Below are 19,740 nucleotides of genomic sequence, written 5' to 3'. Positions count from 1 at the left end.
CGGCAAGTTGGGTGTTACCTCTGCAGCTGTGGTATTAATTTGAAGTCTTGGCTCAAAAGATCAGTACACAAACCCGTACGTAAACCTGATCTTTAATGAAAACCCACAAGAAGAAATCTAGTGGGGTCAAGTATGGTGAGCAAGGTGGCCATGCAATTGGACTTTCACGACCAATCCACCAACCTGGATTTTCTTGATTCAAGTATCAAGAAAATCTCAGACTTCTAGACTGTAGTGAGTTGGTGCCCCATCTTGTTGATAGTAATGGCATCCATCTTAGTCATCATTGTCTAACTGAGGAATTAGAAAATTTTTATGTATGTCCAGATAAACGATACCATTTACAGTTGAGTCCTGGAAGAAGAATCGGCCATATAGTCTTTGTTTGCTTAGGGTATAAAAAACATTGATTTTAGGGTTATCATGAATGTGCTGCAAAGTTTCATGAGGGTTTTTGTAAATCCATTCAGCAGTTATGGGTGTTCAACTTGCAACTGAAGTGAAACATTGACTCATCATTAAAAATGCTACTGTCTAAAAATGTATCGTTATTTGCAATTCTATCCATTATTTCTGCACAAAACTGCAGCTGAGCAACTTTGTCATCATCTGTAATGACTTGAAACATGGATAGTTTGCGTGGCTTCAAGTGCAATCATTTACGTAAAATGTGTCAAACAGTTGTTTGTGGAATGTCAGTCTTACGTGATGCATGTTGATTTCTTCAGACTACATGCAAAGTTTTCTCTGAATTATTCGATAGCAGTTTCAGGGACATGTGGGCATCCTGATGACTATGTATGTTTAACAGAACAGCCTGTCTGAACAAAGGTTTGGTGCTAAGACAAAATTGTATGCCTACTAGGAGGCTTCTTTACCCTACCTCTCTATGAAAATTATGTTGAACTGCAGTTGCTGACTGCAAATAGTGAAATCAAAACACAGAGCAAGCACGTTCCACACCAGTAAATATATCCATTTTTAAAAACACTGGTGACACAGCGCTAATGGTCTAATTCAGTAATAATGAACTATACAAGTAAAAACTTGATAAGTTTTGCCAGAAATGTGATCTCAACCAAATTGGTAAGTTTCATCAATAAACTTTTACATGCTTTCAAAATTGTGAAGTCCTTTTTGAATCACCTGGTAAAATGAAACATTACTGGATGGATAATATATTAAAAAAATTAATCTGTATGATAAATCAGATTAAAAAGGCATTCAGTTCTAAGAACTACATTAATGTATGGTTAATCTGTGCTGAAGATGTGGTGAAGGTAAAACAATTCTAAAATTAAAATGCCAATATTTTAATAAAAATAAATTTAATTATTGTACGAGATGTATGTGGAAAGTAAGTAAGTAAGTACCATTTAGTTACTAAAAAATAAAATAATTTTCAACAGAATAGTTTTAATATTACATGGAAGAGGATACCTTAAAACTATTTTTCATATAATTTCCCCGATTATTAAGGTAATTTTCATATTTTGACAATATATTTTTCATTCTGTCTACAAAGAATGGCACTGCCAGTGAAGATAACAACTTTTCCACTTTTGTGCAACATTTTTCACGTTGGATTGCCATCATAATGCTGACTAACAAAGGATTTAAACTGTCAATTTTCTTTAATTTTTTCATCCACTCATTTAACCAAATCGTTATTCATAATGGAAGGGTACCACACTTCTTGTTTGTCGTATATGTTACCGCATTCATCATTGAACTCTTCTCTCACTTTCTACTCATTTCATCACTCACAAATTTTTCTACATGAACTTTGCTAACTTGCAGAATATCAAATTATGTATTTACTTATCAGAAAATTCCAAACAACATAATGCAAACAAAAAGTAGTATTTTGATTGAGTGATTATCATGAGCAAAATGATCATTTTTATTATTATTAATTTATTTTTAATAATTTACTATTATTATTTATTATTAATAATTTTTATTACATTTAGTGGAAGAAATAAAAACAGACAAAATAATTATCAGCTTGCATTACAGTGAGCAAGCGAACTGCCAAGTTAATTGTTTCCAGTAAGTCAATTGTCTGTCAACAGAATTTTTACAAATGAGGTGTCATTTTGTTCAAAATAAAATGCTACGAAAAAATTTGATCAAACAATTACAAAGATATTAAAGATTAAAGAATTATTTTTATCATTTTGAAATTTTTGAAGATGACTTTTTCAAAATTTTTTATTTTGTAGAACAAGACATTAGTCGTTGATTTGCCAAATTTAATTAAAGTACGTTTACCCATTCTTGAGAAATAATTTTTTTGTTGAAAATAACACAATGGCATCCAGAAGGAAAACAAAGCAAAGTAGGACTTATGACGATATGAACTTTTTTGCTAATTTTAATGTCCAGAATTAGTTCCTGAAGTTCAGCGAATATATCCTGGTACAGTCCGTATACAATATAATATAAATATATAGCTGGGAAATTTATAATTAATAAAAAAAAGCTGGATATTTTAATAGAATTTCCAAACTGTTAAATTATAAATCAAACCTTATTTTTACAATGGCAAGATTCAACCACATTTTCATTACTACTTAATGATGTTAAATAACCTCAAGATCCATGTTTTCAGATACTGCAGAACAGATATATGTGTATGATCACTATTCAACATTCAGAACTTATGTTAATATTATTTTTGTAACTTAAGAAAATATATTTTTTAAAGATTGAGGAATTTATTACTTACAATGTACTGATTTTTTGGTTCCAAAATTGCTTTAGATTTGACTGCTTTCTATCTGTATGATGAATTAGTTCTTAAATAGTGATAAATATGAAACAAGATGAAGAGGAAACTTTTAAAATCGATTATTAATAAAAAAAATACCTTTTATGACGTACCTATTGACTGGGTGTCAAAAAAAAAAAACTCTGGGCTTTCAAGTAAGAATATTTTATTTTTTTATTTTACAGTACTCAACAATGAAATTTTAGTTTACACATTCACTGTCACATAACAGCTGCGTTAAAACTGTTGCACAGGCCAAACTGTTATGAGCCAGGGCTTCAGTACCGTGGCATCACCACAAGAGAAAGCACAATGCATATATTATTCGCGAAACAACATCCATGACTATCATACAAAGAAATTAAATGTGCATCTATCATAGAAATTCTCCAAGTGACAAATAGCATAAGTAGGTAGAATGAAAGGTTTTTGAAAACGAGAAGCATTTTGAAAGGACACGTACCAATTAGGTTTAAAACACGTGCTGAAAACACCGAAAGAATTCAACTGGTCTTTCCAACAAATTCCAAAATATTCAGTCATAATGTTAGCTGTCAACTAAACATCACTAAAAGAAGTGTCCATGATGTTGTTTGCGATCGAAACTTTGTACTTATAAACTGCATCAACTCCATGAAAATAAACCTAACAATACGCCACAAAGAATTCAATTTGTACTAACCATATTAAATTTTATTTCTGCTGATGAAAACTATATACAGTGCATTTTATTTCCTGATGAAGAAACATTTCACATATACGGAGTCATGAATTGCCATAATTGTCAAGTATGTGGCTTGTGAAATCCATATAAATCAGTGGAATTTGTTTACAAATGTCCAAAGTGAACATCTGGTGTATTACCATGAATTGAATTTTTGAGCCATTTTTTTTACCATGAACAGACTGTTCATGGTAAAAACCATTCACAGGCATATTGCATTCGGACATGCAAGAACATTGTGTTTCCACAGATTGAGAATATGGAGAGCCTAATTTTCCAACGTAACGGAGCCCCTTCACATCATGCAGAGGTTGTTATACAGACTGCACTCAATGACAAGTTCCCAAAAGGCTGGATAGACAGAGAAGCTCCCACCATTTGGCCGCTGCGAAGTCTTGATTTGATGTCAATGGATCTTTTTCTTTTGAGGATAATAAAAAACATTGTGTAACAAGAAAAAATCCAGTTGCTTGACCAACTGTGCAAAAAATAACTGCAGCTGTGGAAATGATTTCTGTAGACATGCCCACCAGAATGTGCAATGAGGTAGATTATCAGTCTTACATGTACAGGATTGTTTGTAAACACTGCTCAAATTGAGTTACATTAAAAAGTAACAAAAATCTTCAGTTTGTACTTTCATGTAATAAAATGCATACATTTGTAATTCTACAAGTTATAAAGTAAATTCTATTTAAAATCCCAGAGTTCTTTTTTGGACAGCCAGTATAATCAGTTAACTTAGAATAAAAAAATACATTTTTATAAAGATGAGAAAGAAATTTATTGCTACTGTTTACGTTTTATCGTAATTATTTGTATTGTAGAAATAAATCTAAATTGAAGAAACGTTTATCTACATGAACAATCTAATTATTTATATAGGTTTTTATAGAAATTCATAACACAAATCTATATATATATATAAATGAATGTTTGTTTATCCCATACACGTTCCTATATCATTCAACCAACTGCGAAGAAACTTTGGTGAGTTGTGGTTATGCCTGTGAAGGTTTCTGAATTATGGACCTGCCAAGTGGCGCTGGGGTTGAGATATTTAAAAAAAATTGCATTTATGGTCCAATTTGGCTCGTATTCAGAATATGTGTTAGTTACATGGAAAGAAATACTTGTGAAAAAATAGGGCCTGCTAGATGGCACTGGAGTTGAGATATTTGAAAAAATTGCATTTATGGTCCAATTTGGCACATATTCAGAATATATATTACATGAAAAGAATAGTTTTTTGAAAAATGGACCTGCTAGGTGGTGCTGGGGTTGAGATAATTAGAAAAATATTATTTACGGGCTGATCTGGATCATATTCAATTATTTAGTGACATGAGAAAGTTTTGCAAAAACTATATCCGCTATATGGCACCGGTGTCAAGATATTTACGAAATAAATAAACAAACAAATATACAAACAGATTTTCTTCTTCTATATATTATAAAAATAATGTTCATATGTGTGTCCCTGTAGACTAAAAAACTACTGAGCCAATTTATGCAGGGGTTTTTGCAAAATGGTCCGTGTAGTTGGGAGAAGGTTTAAAGCTATTGAAATCCTCAATGTGACCAGTAGAAAGAAAGTTAGGGTACTTTGAACAGACTACTGTGTTTAGAGAGTAGTTTGAATTAAATCTGGTAGGTAGTGCTGTCGTTTTCCATTTATTTACATTCTGATTTTTATAAAGTGAAAGGCTAAATTTTGTGAAGTTCTGTACTTATATATATTATATATATATATATATATATATATATATAGCAAAATCTAGCAGTAGTGCAGCACTGCTGGTTTTGCTAATATAAATATAATTAAATTTAATCGTAACATAATTAAAAAATAATTCTTGACCTGATAATAGAAATATATTTTTTTTTAATAGAAAAAAAAGAAACATACAAAATACACAAATAAAATAGAAATGAAGTGTACTAAAATATGACAAAAACTGTGTTAAATTGTAACAAATTATTCTAAACTTGCTGGCTCCTTCTAGAGACAATTGAAACAAAAATTACTCTAAACAACAATGTGGTATTCATGCACATACACGAGAAGATAGAAGCATGTGTTAAAGGAAAGTAATCATCATGGAGATGGACAATATAGAGGAGGATTTGAGAAAGATGGGAGAGTCATAAAGGATGGAGAAAATTGTAAAAACTTAATCCAAGGAATAAAATAAAAAGAATTAACTGTTAAGCTAGTAATACAAGTATAATTAATTACTTTTTACCTGAGCTAATCCTAAATCCGGTAACCATTCACTGGAAACCCATGTATGACCGAGTTGCGCTATACATGGATATCTTACTAAAGATGGATGACGATGTTCTTCTATAGCTAACCGTAATTTTTTGCGATGCATAGGATGGGTGATACCAAGACCGCACTCCAATTCAAGATCGCTAAGTTCTAATAATACCTGTTAATAAAAAAATTTTATGTATTATTTACTAAGTATGTCAAAGAAATATTATTTTTATTAGTTTATGATTGCCTTGATTATAGAAATAATTTTGATTTATTATGAAAAAAATTTGCTACATTATACTGACCGAATGTACGAGGGCTATTCAGAAAATAAGGAACGTTTTGGAATTTTAAAAAACCAAGTACAAGAAAAACCTTTTATTATATACATGTGAAATAGGGACTAAAATACTACTTTTCAACATAATCACCATACAAATTCAGGCACTTATCATAGCGGTGGACAAGCTTTGAAATTCCTGTGTCATAGAATTCTGCCGCCTGTGATCTCAACCACTCAGTGACGCGTACTTGGCACCCATCTTGCACAAAATTTGTGGTAGCCTAGCTTCTGTGAAACAATTTCAAACAATAAAGTCCGTGAAACTTGTGGGAAACATAGAGAAAGCTCAGTTATTGTGAAACAGTGGTTTTCACGAATCTTTTCGTCAACTTTAGAGACCAGATCGTCAATCACAATGCTCGGACGTTCACTCTTCTCTTTATCGTGAACGTTTGTTCGGCCATTTTTAAACTGAATGCACCACTTCCTGACAGAGCTTTCACTCATTACGTTGTTCCCGTACACTTCGCACAGTTCCCGATGAATTTCTATTGGTTTTAAGTTTTTTGCCAACAAAAAACGAATCACACACCGCACCTCACAACTGGTGGGATTTTCGATTGCAGCACACTTTTCAAATTTGTATATAAAACAAAATGGGCAGTGCGGAGATGTTCCCGATGTCACGGCTGGACACTGACTGAGGTGCCAACACGAGCACACCAATATATAGCGATTGGCGTGCGTCTGGCGGCGTCATGTGGAAACGTTCCTTACTTTCTGGATAGCCCTCATATTTATTTAAATTCCATCTGGAAGATGGATCTATCATTTTGTCACAGGAGATGGAAGGCTCTGGTTAAACAAGCTGGGATATTCCACAGCTTGTAAATGGGTTTACAACATAAAAGAATTATGACAATTGGACTTATACAGCCTGGGAAATTAAAAAATTCGACATATATTTTTATCAAAACCTTGTAATGATAAAATGTAGCTTAAATTTTGAGAAATCAACGAATAAAATTATAAACTATTGAAAGGATAAAATCTGGCTAACAGAAAATTGCATCGGTTAAAATTCAAAAAAATTAAAAGAGATAAAAAATACTACAGCAAAGATGTAGATGAAAACACATGAGAAAACAAAAAAAGGAAATTATTAAATAATGCAAGGAACCGTGCATTAAAAAATTTACAACAGGTATAAGATCAGAGATGATTAGGAATCATCTGACAGGTAAATACAGAAAATATTTAAAAAAATGATGCAATCTACATGAAATTTATAAATTAGAAAACAAAATTTAATAATACAAGATCAAAAATTTTAATATTTAGGGAATTTTAAACTTAAATGTTTGTGAAGTAAAGAGTTTTACATGATTTTTACGAGTTTTACGAGAAATAGATAACAGAATAGTACGAAGAGAGAGTAGCTCTGATTCAGAAATGAGCAAGACAAGAATGTTGCTATGTAAGATGATTGATTAAATGTAGTCTAAACAAAATAGTATGCATGTTTCAACTGAAACATAAATTAAAAAAAAAAAAAAAATCATATACAGATTTATTCAGTAATGTATATATAGTAATAATAAGTAAGATTTAAGTATACATTTTTTAAAACATTTTACAGATTGTCATCTTAGATTCAAAAGTCAAAATTATTTTGAAATTTGTTTTCAGATACATGAGCTAATTAGCCAATTCAACAATAAACCTTTCACAATTATTGGGAGTTTTGACCTTGTTATAAAAATAGTGGACTCATCATTACGGTAACATGTAAAAGTAATATCTATTTTCTGCTCTGTAACTGTAACATACTGTCACTTTTAATTTTATAAAATATGTAGAATAAATTTCATTAAAAGAATGTAGTTGACCTGATCATAACCGCCATCACGAGATTTATTACCATAAAACTCATTATATTACATTCTTGTACAAATTAATGTGAACAAGAGGTAATTTTTAATTAGTTATGTTGTATCACTGATTCCAGATGTAGTACAGTTGTTTTTCTCCATTTCAAATATTGCTTGTTTGTTTTGAGAGGTTACGTGTACTGCTCTCTTATTTCATTAATAAATTTAGAAAAGTAGCAATATGTACTTAACTCCTAAGAAAAGAAGTAAGATAATAACAGTCGATGAACATACTCGTATAACTCAAGACAGATAGCAGCAGAGCATAAGGTTAGTCTAGGTGTAGTTAATAAACCCAACGGGTTGGTCCAGTGGTGAACGCATCTTCGCAAATCAACTGATTTCAAAGTCGAGAGTTCCAGTGTTCAAGTCCTAGTAAAGCCAGTTACTTTTATACGGATTTGAATACTAGATTGTGGATACCGGTGTTCTTTGGTGGATGGGTTTCAATTAACCACACATCTCAGAAATGGTTCACCTGAGACTGTACAAAACTACACTTCACTTACACTCATACACATCATCCTCTGATTCCCGAAGGCTAAACAGGAAAAAAAGGAAGGTGTAGTTAATAAGATAATTAGAAAAAATTTTGAGATGGGTATAATTTCCCTCCAATGAAAAAATTGCTGTGGCAGAAAACGTAAAACCACCTAAAAAGATGATGCTATTTTACTTAGAATAAGTAAAATAACAAATTACAATGTGTCATTTTTTTCTTTCTTTTTCCGTTTAGCCTCCGTGAATTACCGTTCAGGTATTACTTCAGAGGATGATACGTATCAGTGTAAATGAAGTGAAGTCTTGTACAATCTCAGTTTGAGTGGTCCTGAAATGTCTGGTTAATTGAAACCCAACCACCAAAGAACACCGGTATTCATGATCTAGTATTCAAGTCCTAGAAACTGTCGTTTCTAGGACTTGAACGCTGGAACTGTTGACTTCCATATCAGCTGATTTAGGTAGGCGTGTTCACCGTTAGACCAACCCGGTGGGTTCATTATTGGCATTTGGAAACATTATTATACTAAACAATCTAAGGAAACAATACAAAATCATAAAAAGAACCTAATCATTTCAATCATCCAGACATATGCAATAGGCTTTTATTTCATATATGTATATTTCATAATATGATACATATTCAATTTTTAGATCAATATTATCTAGTCAATAACTTCTGTCATTTCACAGAGTTAGCTGATTTCTTTCCTGATAATAGCATGTACATTTACAATTATAGTTCACAGTTGTGGTATGTTTGCCATAAAGCGCATATACATTCATGCATTTGCATTTATACTTCTCATAACTTCTTACTGGTCTAACAATCTTCTATCCCACCTTGCGATCAACTGAGCGCATTATTTGTTCTAAATTTTAATGAGAAATATTTACTTTAAAAATAAACTAAAATTGTACGAAGGATCAGAATTACCGGTTCATTTGGTTTATAGCTGTTTGTTTTTATATTTTGTAATACTTACTGTTTAAAATATGATCCTTTATTTTTGAATATATGTAGAATATCAAGGTTTTTTTTTCAATTGATAGGTTTGTGATTTGCATCTATGAGATGGTTGATAAAGTTAGATAATACTTTGGGGAATTTTTAAGTGTTCATTGACACTCTGAATCTATGTGCTGTTTGATCATAGTAGAATATTGTACTGCAGGAGCAGTTTAGACATTATCAAACTCTTATTGTCTATGTTTCACATTCATACAGACGTACATTAAAAGTGTAACATCATAAGAATCTTCAGCGAGTCTAACTAATTTTACCAGATAATAACCGCTTTCTTTTTTCTTTCTATAACTGCTTCCTTATTATTGAAGTTTTCATTTCATTAACATAATACTGTTTTACTCATAAAATTCTTCCTTTTTTTACACAGACATTCATCGGCTTTCTTTCTCCTACCTTGATTACTTTTGTTTTTTTAGCTGCATATTCTGTCGTAATGCCTTCTAATTCTGAAATCATTTGTTTAATATCCTTTGTTTCATCACCTAAAATACCATGTCTTCTAAAAGTGTTGCTTTAGAAAATGACAAAACCGTTATATATACATACCTTCAATATACATACTAAAACAAAGTTGGATATAAGTAGCACACTTTCCCTATTCCTCTTCCTAGATTAAAAATTTAGTTTTTTACATCCCCTAGGCTTGTAACTGCTGACTTCTGATTTGGTAATAATTCTTTAATTAATCTCCTACGTTCAATCTAGTCTTTGGCCATTTAATAACCCCGCAACAAATTTATTCCATCTAATAAGTTCAAATTTCTTTTCCATATCTATCAAACACCAATTTATTCTTTTATCTCTTTCTATATATCCCTCACAAACTGGATTTCTTGGACATCCCATGGAATTTTATTCAACTCTTGAGATTTATTTACTCTTTCTTTGGTTAACTAATAGGCCTTTGCCCAATTACAGAAGATGTGAAATAAGCTTTGCAGTGCATAAAAAGAAATTTGAACCCAGAACCACCTAAATGAAAAGTAGAGATGATAACACTTCGCAAACAGAAGTTGGTGGAATGGTAGCTGAATTTATAAATTTTAGACTTGATAAAAACAATGTAATCCATGGGTAAATCCAATACAGTTAAAATATATTTTGAAAAAATGCAAAAAAGGGTTTCCTAACAATCTCAAGATGAGGGATTAGTAACAATCATTCCATTCCACCTATAACTTTACTGATGGGGGATGTAATTAGTTCAAAAAGATTTCTTCTTGGAAGCACAATTTCCATGTTTCATTTTATGATAAATACAAAACAAATTGTAATCTCGAATTCTGTAGTCACTATACATTTTAATAAACACTACCACAGCAATCCTTTTGTTCAGAATTATTTTGATTAGAATTTCTTAATACATCGATTAATCAACAAAATCATCATGAGATCAACAAAATTAAACAACATGAAATTTTCCTTTATTTGGTACTTTTAAACCATACCTAACAAAACTACCATAATAATCTACACCATTACATACCTTGCCAGATTTAACATTTTCGGCGCAACGCGGTCCATATTGCGGCATACCCAGTGCAATTTCTAACCAAGCTAATACAGTTGGTGCACGCCAACGCTCCATTGGTATTGATGTAGCTTCTCTTAACAATCTTAATTTTTCAGCATAACCTTCTTCAGTTAAAGGTGACCAGCTTCTTCCGTAAACTTCACAAGCTCCATCTATATATATAAAAAAAATATATGTATTTATAATTATATCCAACTAATTATTATCTAAAAAAAAAGAGCAAAAAAAGCTGCACTATAAAAAAAAGGATGGAAAACTGTCAGGTAATCTATGAGAAAAGCTGAAAGAAAAAACAACAAAAAACAAAACAAATTTTTCAAGTATAGTACGCAGTAAACAAATTCATTTAGATATAAAAACAACAAAAAAAGGAGTAAAATCAAAATAATAAATATTTAAAATATACAGGCAATGAAGTATACATATAAAACGCAATAATGGTGTCCCATATAAAACGCAACCCATCAATCACTCATCCATGAAATTTCAAAAGTCAAGCTACTCCCCTACTCATTACTGAAATGGACTCGTCCAACATCAGAACATCGACGCAGTAGAACACTACCGATAGTAACAACAATGCAATCATAACGTTCAGTGTATTGTTAGAGATAAGATGATGTTTTCGCTAGATGAACGTGTTTTCATTGTCGAGTCGTACTTCAGTACGAAATCAGTGGTTGCAGTGCAAGATTTGTTTCGCCATAAATACCCAGATAAACCAGCTCCTAACAAAACATCAGTATTAAGGTCAGTTGCAAAATTTAGAGACTGGTTCTGTGATTCAACACTGCGTCAGTGTTGAATACAGATACAGTCACTGAAATCTAAGACCGATTACTCGCCTCGCCAAATAAATCGATCAGACGTTTGTCTGCTGAAATTAATTTGTCTAAATCAACCGTTCATCGGGCGACCAAACAATTACAATTACAACCTTATGGTATTCAAACGGTTCATCAACTTCTTGAGCCCGACAATGAAAAACGGCTACAATTTTGTCAACGGTTCCGTCGGTTTCTGCGTGAGGGAATTAATGTTATGGATTCATTATTTTTCACAAATGAAGCACGGTTTCATTTGGATGGCTATGTAAACAGCCAAAACAGTAGAATTTGGAGTGCTGAAAATCCCCATGTTTATCACGAAAAACAATTACAACTGCAGAAGTTGGGCATGTGGTGCGCGATATTGGGCAAGAAAATAATCGGTCCTATTTTTTTAGAGTACACCATTAATGCAGAACGATATCAGAATATTTTATTTCAGTTCATCGCACTCTTGGAAGAGAAAGACAGACCACTGCTGGCTACAACATGACGGTGCGACATTGCACTACGCAGGTTCAACTTCTGATTTCGTTGAGGAATTCTTTGGTAATCGTGTTATCGGTGGAGGCTTGTGGCCACCAACATCTCCAGATTTGACTGTGGCGGATTTTTTTCTATGGGGTTACCTCAAAGAAAAAGCCTACAGCGACAAACCACGAACACTTGAAAGTCAATATTGAACAAGGTGTATTAAATATCCAGCCACAAACTTTGAAAAAAGTTGCAAGAAACGCTGTAAAAAGAATTGAAGCTTGTATTCAAGAAGATGGCGGCCACTTCCAACATTTATTTTAAATGTAAGGTAATGGTTGGTAATAATAAAAATTACATTTACATTTACACATGCCTTTTTATTATTTCAATACCCACCAGTATAAGGTTGGGTTGCGTTTTATATGGGACACCCTGTATATGTAACTATTAACTTTATGATCAGAATTTTTTATATCATATGGTGTACACAATACATACATATTTTTTACTAAAAACACACATATAATTTTAATTATTATATTACCATACGTGGTCTGTTCAGAAAATAAGGGAACTCTATTTTTCTTCATCATTAATTTTACAGATTACTGAACCTCGTCTCTTTCAAAGTACTCCCCTCCGCTATTTACACACCTTTCCCAGCGATGTTTCCACTTTGTGAAACAGTCATGGATAGCTTCATTTGAAACAACCTTTAAGATTCATGATGAATTTGCTTTAACGTCATCAATAGTCTCTATATGATATCCTTTCATCACTGATTTTAATTTCGGAAATAAGGAAAACTCCCAAGGAGCCAGATCTGGAGAGTAGGGAGGCTGAGGGAGGACAATCATCCGATTTTTGGCACAAAACTGTAGTACTGACAAAGCTAAGTGTGCAGATGCATTGTCGTGAAGGAACCATGAGTTGTCCCGCTACAACTCGGAATCTTTTTGCAGATTTTTTCACATAACCATTATAAAATAGACTAACCTCCTCTGAAAGTTCTCTATCAGTCAATCAATGGTTATTTAGATGCACCAGATCATTGCTTTTCTGAATGTGGGTGTCATCAGTTGAAGTCAAAGACCTTTCTGGTCGACAGTCATCTTCAATTGACTGACGACCACTTTTAAATTGTTTATTTTTATAAAAAATAAAATTTGGGTAAATTAAAAAAATAGATTTATGTAAAAGTCCATATTAATTATTTAAATTCAAAGACATGAAATAATATTAAGTTAAGTAAACAAAATAAATACAAAAAAATAATTTTTGTTACTACAGACCATTGGAATGGGATGACCAAAAAATATTTATAGTGGTTTGATTTTGATTGATATAGAAAATACAGATACAAAAACTTCCAAATTCATTCTCTGAATAAGAATAATTCATTTTCTGAAGCAAGATACAGCTAAAAAAGGAGGAATGTGTGTCATTTTTTGGGTCAGAGGTGAATATGAAATTAAAAATTTTGGTGTTTTGTGATCTTGATAAAAAAAACTTCCAACTTTTGTAAAAAGGTTTTTTGCTAAAGTGCCCCGGTAAAGATTTAAAATTTTATTTAATCCAAAACAACCCAATCCTTTTTTCATTTTTTGAAAAAATTTAATACTTTCTTTCCCCTTCAAAAGTAGTACCTGTCTACCAAGTTTGAAGAAAATCAGCCAACAGGGTCCTGAGGGATTATAGAAGGGTTGATTTCCACTGCCTTTTCTTTTTCCTGTTTAGCCTCCGGTAACTACCGTTTAGATAATACTTCAGTGGATGAATGAGGATGATATGTATCAGTGTAAATGAAATGTAGTCTTGTACATTCTCAGTTCGACCATTTCTAAGATGAGTGGTTAATTGAAACCCAACCACCAAAGAACACCGGTATCCACGATCTAGTATTCAAATCCATGTAAAAATTACTGGCTTTACTAGGACTTGAACGCTGGAACTCTCGACTTCCAAATCAGCTGATTTGGGAAGACGCATTCACCACTAGACCAATCCGGTGGGTTCAGTCAACAGGGTCCAGAGTTATACAACCAAACACAAGCCAACACAAATATGTACATATGCAAAAATGTCCGTCTGATAAAAATAAATATTTTTGACTTTGGGACAATGGAAAAACAAATTTTTACAATCTATTTAAATATATTTTTTGTTAAAAAGTTTTTTAAATATCTTCTTAATGCAAAACACTTAAAAAAAAGACAAATTCAAAAAAAAAAAATTTACAATTTATATAATTTCCATGTACATTTTTTCCCATTAGCTGTAGCAGCATGTACCGCTTTAACCAGGAAGGTAAAAATTACTATAAAATAATTCACAATTCAGAACCCGCTATTGAAAATTATTTTTACCACATTTTTAATTGGTAATATTTAAAAATTCATCAAAGGAATATTTTTCCGAGCAACAAAATTTTTAATTATATTTTAAATAAACTGGTGGGAAGATTTCTCAAATAGTTTGGCAATTTTATTAAAAATAGCAACTGAAGCGTAATAAGGTCCTTTCTTATAGGCTGAAGTATTGTGTTGGGTTATACAGACTGTAGCAAAGAAACAGGAAAATTTTAAATAATTAGAAAAAATGAAGTAAAGTTACTAACCTTTATTTTATATTAAAAATATGTTCTACAAGAGTGGAAATTACAAAATACTTACCTTTATTTCTTTTTTTTTTTTAAATTAATCCACTTAAGTGCTGTACATTTTTGCATACACATTTAGTAAGTTGATTCTGAAAATTTTGCATAGCATGGTGCAATGTGTTCTCTGGAATGTTTTCCAGAGAAAACATTCAATATGTGTTTTCCTCTTCAATATGTGTTTTGAGTTGCAAAAATTTCTCGGTACAGTCCGGTTCACAATGCTCTTCAGATGTCCCCATAAAAAAAAGTCGCAGACTGAAAGGTCTGGCGACTGGGACAGCCAAGGAATGTGAGCAGTCCTTGAAATTATGCAATCCCATAACAAATGTCTCACTGCTGCCATAGACTGTTGACCAGTGTGTGAGGTGGCTCCGTCCTGTTGAATCAGGTTTGCTGAAGGTCAAGATTTAGAAGAGAATGGAGCCTAGGAGTGAAAAATGTTTCTAGCATGTCAATATAACATTGAGACGTCACACAACAATCTCCTTTATCTTCAAAGAAGATTTTAATAGGATGTAAATGGGCAAGACCACGAGACAAAACACACAATGGATGGACGGAGCGAGAGAAAATCATAAGGAGAAATAGGGGAATGGCAAAAATCAGAGTTAAAAGTATATATACTTCATTCTAGCATGTCAACATAACATTGAGACGTCACACAACAATCTCCTTTATCTTCAAAGAACATTTTAATAGGATGTAAATGGGCAAGACCACGAGACAAAACACACAATGGATGGACGGAGCGAGAGAAAATCATAAGGAGAAATAGGGGAATGGCAAAAATCAGAGTTAAAAGTATATATACTTCATTCATCAACCTAGTTAGGTCAGGTAAGAACATAAGGCAACATACATATATATATATATTAAAAATGAACTAACCATCTTGACTGCTAGGACTAGGTACTTTACGATGTCTACTTCTTGCAAAAACTCTTGATATACTTCCCCAAGGTCCACCAGTACTACTCCGACTACCAGCACCACGACACATCCTATCTTTTGTTCTTCTAATTGGTTCTACTTCCATTGGAGGACTACTTAATTGTTCTACAGATCTATAAAAAAAACACACACACACATACACAAATTTTAATACTTGTACTTTATACAGGGTTATCATAAAAGAATGGTGCGGTTTTGAACATGGTTTGAATTAAAACAGAATTACTTAACAGTTTATGTTTTTTATTTTTCAAATTTGTCATCTCAAACATTTTTTTACCTAATTAATAAATTTCAATATGGGCGCCCTTAGTCGCTCGACAAATGTTCAAAAGATACTCAACTTCTCTCCAAACATTAGTTAACATTTCTTCGTTAATGGTTGTCATTGCTTCATTAATCCTGTTTTTTAAGCGGTTTAGGTCGCAAATTTTTTGTGTATAAACAACGCTTTTGATGTACCCCCAGAAGAAAAAATCGCAAGGTCTTTTCTGGACTCCTTGGAGGCCAAAGTATGGGTCCTTGCCGGCCTATCCATTGATCTCCAAATTTTTCGTTCAAAGCATTTGTAACCGATGCATTGAAGTGCGGGGGAGCACCATTTTGTTGGAAATGAAGTCTATGAATGTTTTCGAGTCATCCGGCTGAGGAAAGCAATAATCGGTTAACATGTCAAGATACACAACTCCATTAATTGTTTTTCAGCAAAGAAGAAAGGCCCTATTATACGATTTTTCATCACACCACACCAAACATTAACTTTAGGTGAATCGCATTGTTTCTCAATAATTGCGTGTGAGTTTTCAGAGCCCCCCCATATTCGTGAATTGTGTCTGTTAACGCATCCATTCACATGGAATGTAGCTTCGTCTGTAAAAATTATATCGTCTAAAAATGATTCGTTTTCACTTATTCTGTCCGACATTTCAACAGCGAAATTGTAAGATTTTACACCAACATCGGGTATCAATTCCTGCAGTATCTGGATTTTATAAGTGTGTAATTTCAGTTTTTTACGTAAAACTTTGTGAACTGTTGCTTTTGGAATACCTAATTCGACGCTTTGACGGGGGATGTACTTCCCAAGACTTCTAATTGCCAATCGTTTAATTAGTTCAACCGTTTCATCTGGTACACTTGGTCTGCCGGTTGATTTCTGTTTCTTAACTGATCCGGTTTCTTAGAATCGTTTGAACCAATGTGTTATGATATTTTTGTGTGGTGGATCTCTTCCGAATTCACGTTGAAATGCATGTTGAACTAAAATTACGGATTTTAATTCAGCCATCAATAAAACACACTTTGCTTTGTCTTTATTCGAGAACATAGTAACTCACTAAACTCACCGCAACAACAAAACAAGAACTGATGTTGTGGTTACAACTGCTGATAAACTAACTTTTGGGTTGGAGGCTTTCAGGGATACCAATATAACATCTAGAAATTTCCCTACAATCTTCCTATGAATTACTGAAACCGCACCATTCTTTTATGATAACCCTGTATTTTCAAGTTCTTTATTAAAAAAAAATTTATAGCACAATTTTGCATTAAGATACATTCTAGTTAATGAATTTTAATTTCAAAACCCTGAATCTCTTAAATTGAATGGTATTAAATTTAAAGTGTTATCACCTTTTAAACGTTTTGAAGTCTGATCACAATGCGAGTATCATATTTACACTAGTAACACAAAACGCTATTGGCATATATTTTTCTTCTCTTTCTAATATTACCTCACTATAATGTTTTGTACAATAGTTATGTAATAGCATCTATGCCAAAATAAATTACCTTCTTTATTAAACATGTTTTTTCTAATCTAAATCCGTGAAAATTAAATCAAATATTTTTTAAGGACACAAGTCAGGGACAATGCAAGTGGAATAATTTACATGAGGTTATTTGTAAGCTAAAAATTAATTTCATATATTATTTAATGAAAATTAATAATCAGAAAATCTAAAGAGTAGAAAACTTTAAATATCCAGATTAATACAATACAATATCCAATAGAATACAAAAAAAGGAACTAGGCATTTCAATTAACCAAAATGACATAGTAAATCACTATGATGAAACTCAAAAGATTAGATACTATAAAAAAGTAAAACAGAAACCCTAATACTACGCAATTAAGGAATTTTAATGAAAAAGAAAAGAGAGAAAGAAAAATATTAGGCTCAAAATTTCAAAATAATTAAGTAAAATTAATCTATAATAAAAACTTCTATCTAAAAATTGATTTACTTACAGACAACATGAGTAAAACTAGAATCATTCTCTACAGTTATATTCTTAAAATGAACAATAACAAACTAACAAAACAAATATTTGAATTCCTCAAATATAGAAAAACTAAGAAAAATGGTTCACACAAATCCAAGTAGTCTTAAAAGAATTAAATATTACAAAATAATTCAAAATAGAATCTACCTTGGACAAGTACTTAAAGATGAAAACCTAAGATTCCAAGAAAAACCAAAAGAGGAGATGAAAATTTCAGAAGAAAGAAATCTCAGAAAGAATGAAAAATTGGTGGATAAAACAGAAAGCAGCCAAAACACACAAAATAGTTAATCCAATCTACCCCAAAGTGGGTAAATTTAAAAAGACAATACAAAATTATTGTTAAAGAAATGGCATGCATATAATTGCCTTGGTTTTTCAATAGACAGCAAAACTGAATATGAAAAGGCATTCTATGTTTTAGAAAATATGAAAACTACATCTGTTGTAACAATATAGTGATGATTTCAAACTTCTCAAGGATCTTCGATTGACACAGCCTGCATGCACATTCTAGCGAATTCACGACACATTATAATTTGCTATTCAGCATCTTGCAACCAATAGTTCAGTAAATTTTTTATTAAGAATATTGTAAGGTTAGAAGTAAGCTTCAATTGGTGCGGGGTATTGATGATGAAGAAATGTGTCTTCTCTGCATACAGAAGTCTGAAAGTTAACCGTTTCATGGAATCACACATCTTTAACAATGAAGCAAATTTTTACGTGTCTAGGTCTGTGAATTACCACAGTATTTGGGACAGATCTCGTATGTGATAACTGAAGATGTGTAAAACTTGAAAAAGTCAACATGTAAACAGAATACTTTTCATTCAGTCTACCATCACAATGATAAAATACTTGGACATATTGTTAATACCTCAACATAATGAAAACAAGACTTCATTACATATCAAGCAATATGGCTGTTTGTCCATTACCAACTGTGGTTATTAAGAACTTTTGAAATATTTAATTTCATAAGACAACTGATACAATTACATATAATATTGGATTAATTTTCTTAAAATTTATGACAGAACCGTAATATTATATCAGCAGAGATTTCATGAAGAATCCCAGAGAGATACTACATACTTTCTCATATTTTCTATTATTTAAAATGAATTTGAACAAAAATTCTTTAGATAATTTTAATAATAAATTTAATAGTTACTTCTTTCAGCATTTAGATTACAAAACAACTAAAGTCTAATATTAATTACCTTGATAATGTGCTATTATCCAATGACCTTGAAAATGAATGGGCATTTAGCGGTGATAAAGATGGACTATTACATTCTTTTGGTGTCGTTACTGCTGCCAACAATTAAGAGAATTAAAACAAACAAACATTATATAATAAATAAAATAAATTATTCAATATAAAAACAAAACATTAACATACGAGGGTCAAACAAAAATTACACAAATAGCTGTGGAAATAAATCAGTTGGTATGAAGGTTATGATACTCTCAGAACAGTAAGTTGGTAATC

At 31.9% G+C, this 19,740-nt stretch overlaps 1 protein-coding gene across 1 annotated transcript in view; it reads right to left on the bottom strand.

Annotated features, from left to right (window-relative positions):
* Liprin-gamma (liprin protein kazrin) overlaps window positions 1–19,740 on the bottom strand; it is a 316,506-nt gene that overhangs the window by 91,040 nt on the left and 205,726 nt on the right. The window contains exons 9-12 of the mRNA XM_075381547.1: window positions 19,469–19,559; window positions 15,891–16,066; window positions 10,992–11,191; window positions 5,744–5,932 (exon numbers count right to left, since the gene is read on the bottom strand). Coding sequence (XP_075237662.1) covers window positions 5,744–5,932; window positions 10,992–11,191; window positions 15,891–16,066; window positions 19,469–19,559 — 656 coding nt within the window. The remainder of the gene's footprint in view (window positions 1–5,743; window positions 5,933–10,991; window positions 11,192–15,890; window positions 16,067–19,468; window positions 19,560–19,740) is intronic.

Source organism: Lycorma delicatula, chromosome 13 (genome assembly GCF_047948215.1).
Source record: "Lycorma delicatula isolate Av1 chromosome 13, ASM4794821v1, whole genome shotgun sequence".
Classification (NCBI taxonomy): Eukaryota; Metazoa; Arthropoda; class Insecta; order Hemiptera; family Fulgoridae; genus Lycorma; species Lycorma delicatula.
The sequence above is the reverse complement of the archived record's forward strand: the minus strand, read 5'-3'. Positions and strand labels throughout refer to the sequence as shown.